Genomic DNA, 8,285 nt, shown 5'->3' with positions numbered 1-8,285 from the left:
TTTATGCGTTAAAAAAAATAGTATGTGAACGTGTTCTGCCAATAACCCAACTACTCTTTTTTGGTTGAATAAAGACAACAGAGCAAATGGGACGCAGCCTTTTGTCATAGTTTGGTCTGTGCTGTGGTGGGGCGTGCATTGTTCCTCACGTTACACGAGATTAATGTACAAACAAAAACAGTCAACGAGATATTAATTCAATAATTTGATTGATTCAAATTACAAGACTTTATAAAAGCAACTAAATGTACATGTAGTGGAGCTTTAGGCTTTAGATCTTTCAGTTCACATTCATTCACATGTATTCATTTCGTGTTCACAAATACTTTTTCCTCACTTAGAACCACACACTCCTTTTGCCTCGTGCCCCTGTGCTTTTGTATCAATTTAATTAAGGTAGATTTGAATTTAAATTTTAAACTTAAAACATTATATTTAAAATTTCTGTATTTAAAATAATTTATTTAAATAATAAAAAAATTTAAATTTAAATACAATGAAAAGAGGGAGATGATAAGTGATAACAGGAAAAGAAAATGGGTTAGAATGGTTGGTATTTGAAATAATAAGATATGAGGGATTTTAAATTAAAAAATTATAATAAATTATGTATTCGGATCAATCAAATTCAAATCTATAAATTTGTACAGATCTAAATGTAGCTTTAACCCAAATCAAAATTTAAATCCAAATTCCCCCGGTATCCTAATAATGTGGCATAAACGATTTTATGTGTACATTTAACTTTTTTTAATTAAACCTTTTAAAAGAGATACGAGTGTCATTTAATTTTGATCTATAAAATGGTTCTTTGTACATAATAATTGAAAACCATATTAAACTTGAACTAACTTGGATTAAGTGGAGGCTAACTATATATATGGATGTAAATATTTTCTAGTAGTAATTTTTACTATATCTACATGCAAAGCTTGAATTAAATGTTATTAGTGTTTAAAAGACTTCTTGAGTCCAGAATTTATTATTTAAACTCATTTTATTATGCATAATAAACGGTTTCTTAGTCCAAGTTTTCTTGATTGGATAAAATGATATGGGATAAAAATAATCAGAAAAAAAGGGGCAATGAAGAAAAATAATATGCCATGCACTTCTCCCTCCCTTTTGATATTCTATTCTCCCCTGGGAAAAATTGTAAATTTTATTAACTTTATCTAAAAATTTAATAATTTTTTAAATTTATTTCTATTAAATATATATAGCTTAAAAATAAAATAATCTAGTATTTAATAATCTTCTCAGTATTTAATAAGGTCAAAAGAATAAAAATGGATACAACAATTATTGAGGTGCCATATAAACAGGATAAAACCAAATATTCTCTTGCTACCCTATAAATAGAACTAGAAGAGTATTAATTAAGTAAATAACTACAAAATGTGTATTTACAAGGATGAATAGGAAAAAAATAACAAAGTTAATTAACAAAATATACTCCCCTCATAAATGTAAGTTAATTTTAGCTAATTTGTAATTTCATAATACTCTGCATTTCCAAGAAAAGTTAATTTTACTCTTAATCGTCTAAAAAAAGCTTTTTTTTAAAAAATTATCCTTATTACATATTTTATATTAAATTAATGAGACAAATGTAACTGGAGAAAAAAATTGGTTAATAATAGATAATGACATTTATTTTCGGCCAAATCAAACTTGCTAGTAAAATATATCTTGTATTTAGAATCAAAGAAAACTAAAAATATAACACTAACCAAAGTTTGTGTAAATAATAGACATGATCTCGTTATTTAAATAAGTCGTTGGAAATTCAAATCTCAATTCTTATATATGTAATATGAAAATAAGTCACCTAAACAAATCATTTAATCTTTGCTATGAGCAAAGACTACTCCATATGCTTAAAAAGAGTGAAAAATATAATATGAAAATAAGTGCTCAAATTATTAATGAACAGCCCTATGTGTAATAATTAATGAATGAATGAATAGAATAGTAACATTGTGCCGACTTACATCCACACCTAACTTTGCAACGAATCGTGAGGGTAGATTCCACGTACTCCACTCTCTCATTTTAGTCAAGTGGTTGCTATGTTATTCATTGAATTCGTTCATATCTCTGTTCCCACTCAATTATGTTTTAACTAATTGATGGTAAGTCTTTTGTTCTTATTAACAACGTTTTCTTTCAGATCATTGAAATTGGACTTTTTCCGAGTTGAAATAGACCGCAACAAATTTTTATTTTTAAATATCGTTGTTGCATTTCTATTATGCATACCATCATTCTTGGTTTGAAGTTTTTCAGCCAGTCAAATAATCGTATATGATATATTTAAGAGAAAAAATAATATAGTCAAAAAAATACTCCTTTCGTTCAAAAATATGAGGTATTTTTTAAGGAATTGTATGTTAAAAATGTAAAATATTTTTAAGTCTTTTGAGGTGTAATTATTATTTTTTTTCAAAAGTGCCCCTTTTGATAATAACTTTATATTTATTGTAAGATATTTAATAAAAATAATATAAAAATATAGGGTTAGTTTGAAAGTAAATAATCATTTTATTGAGAAATAAAATTCGATTAAAAATATTTTATATTTTTTAATAGAAAGAGTATATATTATGCACATGCATTTATATAGTTGTTAGCATGCTTTCAATTCTTGAATTGACAAGTCACAAGAGTCTTTAAATTTGATTCAAATTCAAATTTATTTTTTATTATATTTTTTTAAAATTTCAATTTTTTATATAATTATTTAAAATTTTGATCACTTCAAATCTTTTGTTCTAATCATGTTTTTAATATTTAATATATTTATGACTTTTATATATTTTCTTATCTTTGGTCAATTGAAAAATATGGCCAAATTAATTATTTCTAATTTTTCTTTTTTTTTTAATTTTAACTTATCTCTTTCCTTCATTGAATTTTTTTTAAAATTGCACAAATAAAGAATTTTAAATACATAAATTTTAAATATAGTATTTGACATACAAGATTTTAAATCTAAAATAAAAAGCCAAATCCACCAATACAAATGCTATGTAAAAGTAAAAAAGAAAATTCTCTAAAATATATCATATTTTTACGTATTTATTGCATTTCTTGATTTAGATATAAAAACTTTAAAGGACTAATGATGCAATGAACGGAGGGGTGAGGACAAAAAAGAAAAGGAGGGAGGGAGGAAGAAAGTAAAATAAGTAAATTAGGTGTTTGGAAATTGGAATAAGAATAGTAAAAAGCTTTGAAAAGAAGGAGATTAATATATGTATGATGGTGACTAGGGAAGGTCATGAGGCCTCATCCTCATTCCTAAATCTAATCACCCCACCAACCTTTGTTGGATGGCTCCATCACCATAATGCCACAATCTTAAAATGGGGCCTCAAATACACCATCATGCTTCCTTTGACTCTTATTATTCTTCACCCATCCCACAGTTTTGTATTTTTTGGGAGATATTTTGTTTATACTACCCATATAAGATATTTCATGACATTTTAATTGCAATTGATGTCTTTTATTTTAAAATTCTAAGTTTAAACAAATAATTAATATTTTCTATTAAAAAGATAAAATTGTAAGGATCAGTATTGAGTTAATTTATATATTAAGTTTTAACTCACTCAAAATTATATAAAGCTAATAACTAAAAGAAAACAACGTGGTAGGGGAAAAGGACAAAATGGAGTATATTTTTTGATAAATACAGCGTGAAACGTTATAAAATAAGACAAAATGTAGCAAGTGACTTATATCATTATACGTACCTTTTAATTATCATGTGGTTTCATAAGTCATAATAAAATATGGGATTTAAATTCTCAATAGTTAATATTGGTGAATTTAGGTGAATTTTTCTTTTTTAAATATTATCAAAAATATTATTTTTTATAAAATATAAAATATTCTCTCTCTCTTTCCTAAAAAGGAAAATTTCACAAAATTTTCATCAATCCCAATTTCAGATAATTTAAATTCAGGTGTTTTTTTTAAAATGTTTTTGGCGTAAAATACTGACCATTGAATTATTCACGCGTACAAAACATAATATAATTTATATATGCAATGTGTACAAAGAAAGTCTTTTTGCGCCATCAATCTTTTACTTATCACAAGAGCTATGATCACTTGTCCAACTTTATATATATATATATATATATATATATATGACTGATTTAGACTTGAATACTATTGAGTTCTATTTAGTTCTTATATTTTTTTTTTCATTCACATGAATTTGAATTCAAGACCTTGTATTTGAGCAATTGTCACCCCTTTCACTAAAATTAAAGTTGAGTTAAAATGGCATTTTAATTTACAATTACAATTCATATTTATGAAAATTACTGACAAAGTAAAAAAATTCTGGAGAAAAAAAAATTAAACTCAATAGGAATATATTATAATTTATGTAATTTCTTTCTTTATTTTGTTTTGCAGTAATTCCAATTCAAGAGTGTATCTGGTATTTTGGACACAATCTCTATCGTCGTTGTCTTCGTCATCACGCTCATCACTCATCATGTAAAAGTCTACTACTAGTTTAGTTAAATGATTTTATTTCACCTTATTGATATGATAAACTTACGTGTGAAAACAAATAATACAAAGCCAATAGATATATAAAACCATTGAAAATCAAGAAAGTAACAACAATTCCAATATTTGGTCTACGATTTGGACATGAGAATCAAATCATTTTTTTTTTTTTTGGAAAGCTGCTTACGCTTGAGATCATCTTCAAACCAGGGTTTTCAGTACTGAAGAAGCTAGTTCTTGCCAAAAGGTTTGCTCCTTTAGTCATAACTCACTGGATTCTTACATTTATAAAAGCCAATAATTCAGATTAGATGAGTTTATTTAAGCTAGATTCAATTTAAGCTCCCAAATATTTAAGTTCAGCCTGACCTCTTCAAGCTGGCTTGGATATCCAAATTATTGATTGTTTTAAATCTTTTTATTTTCAAAACAAATTTAATTTTTACTTCAAAATTGATTTTTTATTTTATCAAGAAATATAAAATATACTTTTTGGAATGCTTAAAAAACGTAAAATACTTTTGTGAGTATTAAAGTTTAAAAATCAATATTAAAACATATTTTATATTTTAAAAAAATATTTATAAAAATGTAGATAAATATATGATATCTTAGTATTATGACTTAAAACTTAAAAAACTAATAAATACTTTACATATTTTTTTAAAATAGTAATTTTTTATTTAGGTAGTCAAACTTTAAATTTTTTTAAACTTATTTGAATTAGCATAAATTACCAGTTTTACAGTTCACATGTTGCATGATTGTCAGAATTCTGAGGAAATATAGGGGAAAATACTTAACTGTTCTGAATTAAATTTTTTTTTTTTTTTGTCTCTCTTATCATGCATGAATGGATACTATGGAACACAAAGAAAGTGAATAGATACAAGATGAATTTAAATCTACTATGAGATCAATAAATTTCTGTGAATTTTTTAAAAAATATTTTTCATCTTTTTATTATCTTGTATAAAATGTAAAATATTTTCTTTTTATTTTAAGCAAGCATAAATTTAAAGATTTCAATTTCAAAGAATTCAAATCCATGTAAAAGTTTCACTATCTAACTATGTCTCGTTGGACCTAAAAAATTATCATATGAATGGAGTTTTTTTTTCACACAGAAATTAAAATCTTCAATGTTCATTGTTTTTTTAAGAAATGATCATTTTTTTTCTTGTATAAAAAGTAAGAAAAGAAGAAATAATATACTAACTGATAACAAAATCTACTTATTATTTCTATCTATTATTTATTTATATATACTAAAAAAAAATAAACCAATATTAATAGGTACAACATACGCCAAAAGAATATATACCGTATTGCATATGATGCATAAATGGTTAAAGAGAAACTCAAAAAATTAAAAAATTCTCATTCTCAATGTGATTCTGACTCAACTTCCCTACCCACACGTTCTTGTTATTCTCTCCATTATCATTATTATTTTCTTCTTTCTTTTTTTCCTTTTCTTCCTCACCTTCCTTTCCAAAGAACACCTCATGGACAAATACCTCCACTTGAATTTTATTAAACCCATTTGTGTCCCCTACGTCATTCAACGGAATATACGGCGGCCGCGCCATCTGCAAAACCGAGTCCCATTGAACCCCTTTGAAGAAATCGTGGCCCTTGATCCCTTCCACATCGATCCGACGGTCACGATCCTTCTCTAACAATTTTCCGATCAAATCCCTCAACGGCGTCTTCTCTCCGGTTAACTCCGGTTCCTTCGTCAGAATCCGATAAAACGTTTCTTTCCTGTTCTCTCCCCTAAACGGCGTCGTTCCGTACAGCATCTCATATAAAACGACGCCGAGTGACCACCAATCGACTCCGAAGTCATGTCCCTTCCCAGAAACTACCTCGGGTGCTACGTATTCCTCTGTTCCAACGAACGAGTTTGATTTCTCGACCGAGTCTGACTCACTCCGCGGCGCACACTGGAATTCCTGTGAGACTTCCGGTTCGTACGACCGAGGGCTTGGCATGGAGCAACTGTAGAATCGGAAGAAGCGTTTCTTCCGTAAGTCCTTCATCGTCTTCGTCTTTGAAGAGTGGGAAATCGGCGACGAGGCGATGCTCTGGGATTCTGGAGATTTCGGGTTTAGTTTTTTGGAGAGATCGAAGTCGACGAGCATTATGTGACCAGTTTCTTGGATCAGTACGTTTTCTGGCTTCAAATCTCTATACACTATGCCCAAATTGTGCAGATACTCCAATGCGAGGACCAATTCCACAGCATAAAACCTGTAAAGGAAAATCATCAATTCAGATTTCAGCACCAATTCGAATATGTTTGGTTGTTCTCTGAGAAAATACAGGAAAAGTTATTCGTAAACATGGACCACATCTTAGATTCAGCAGGGAAACGAAGCGAAATGACAAAAAACGAGAGAAAAAAGAAATAACAGAAGTTCGAATTTGTCTTTTCTTTGCCCCTGATTTTCTGGTTAACCAAACAGGAAAAGACAACAAACAATACCTGATGGTATCATCTGAAAACATCTTCTCGGTCTGCTTTTTCCGGAGAGAATGGAGATTGCCGCCGGGGCAGTAATCAATGGCGTACCCTATGATCTTCTCGGTTTCCACAACCCCTCGCAACCTAGGCAAGAGCGGGTGATCAAAATGACGAAGAACCTGCTGTTCAAACGACACCCTCTTGCACTCGCCCTCATCGTTGCTGCTCATCGCCTTCGCTTTCTTCTTAATCAAAGCCTTGGAGATCACTTTCAAAGCGAAATACTCCCCAAACGCATCGTCATTCCTCTTTGCCGCGAACACGACGCCCTTAGCTCCGCGGCCAACGGCGGAAATCACCTTCATGTCCTGAAAATCTAGCTCCGGAAACGTGCGGTGGCGGAGGCGGCTCACATCGCCGATGTTCATGGCGGACATGACCGGAAACTTGAGGTGATCCGGTGACAACGTTACGGCCCTTTAACTTATGGTGGTGATGTCGAGAGAGATTTTATAGAGCAAGATGGCAGGTTTTCCATTCTTGCAGGAGAAGGAAAGAGGGAGGAAAGGAGACATGGTTTTATGGGGCGGGCCTTACCCTGTTTTGGTGAGGTTCGCGTATGTATTCGTGACACGTGTACGGTTGGGTGACTTAGTGGTCATCATGCATGGCGCGTGACAAAAAGTTGGTTTGCAAGGCAGCCATAGAAACGCGGTCGAAAAAACAAAAATTAAAAAAAATATCAAATAAATACCTCAGAACACGATTCTGGAAACCGTGGAGAGGAAGGAATGCGCAGAATCTAACGTGAGTATGTGACCATGCTTGAAAGCTATATAAAATAAAAATATACGTCTCCGATATTTTTTGCGTCCATAGATTTTTTTTTAAAATTAACCTTAGGAAATAAAAAATAATAATACTTTTTTTATCTACCTATCTAATGTTAAGTATTACTGTTTATTTTTGGATCACATCAAAGCATTGTCTTATCTAATTGAGAATTTTTTTCCTGCATTCATTGAATTCAATACTTTGTATTTAAACAGCTAAAATTCTTTTTAGTAGCGTTACAAATATCATTTCTATGTTTTAGTAAATTTATTTGTTATTGGTTTAAGGTTATCTTTGTCTTCAAACTTTTAGTGTAGAGTTTGCAGGTGTTTGAAACTCAATTTTGTATTATTTTTATTTTTAAATTTTTAAAATTTCATACTTCATCGTCCTGTTATTCATATATCACTTGTTAAAAATTATTTATTAACTTTTGTTAATTTTTTGT

At 29.6% G+C, this 8,285-nt stretch overlaps 1 protein-coding gene across 1 annotated transcript; it reads right to left on the bottom strand.

Annotated features, from left to right (window-relative positions):
* Positions 1 to 5,765: 5,765 nt before the first annotated feature.
* Positions 5,766 to 7,565, bottom strand: LOC129287922 (serine/threonine-protein kinase OXI1-like). The gene is made up of 2 exons (XM_054924207.1): positions 7,025 to 7,565; positions 5,766 to 6,789 (listed from the first exon to the last, which is right to left on the bottom strand). The coding sequence occupies exons 1-2, from the start codon at positions 7,438 to 7,440 to the stop codon at positions 5,895 to 5,897; spliced, it is 1,311 nt and encodes a 436-aa protein (XP_054780182.1). The 5' UTR covers positions 7,441 to 7,565; the 3' UTR covers positions 5,766 to 5,894.
* Between the last annotated feature and the right edge of the window lie 720 nt (positions 7,566 to 8,285).

Source organism: Prosopis cineraria, unplaced genomic scaffold (genome assembly GCF_029017545.1).
Source record: "Prosopis cineraria cultivar Desert tree isolate PC_DT_omini unplaced genomic scaffold, ASM2901754v1 PC12, whole genome shotgun sequence".
Classification (NCBI taxonomy): Eukaryota; Viridiplantae; Streptophyta; class Magnoliopsida; order Fabales; family Fabaceae; genus Prosopis; species Prosopis cineraria.
This window is presented reverse-complemented; position numbering and strand designations above follow the sequence as displayed.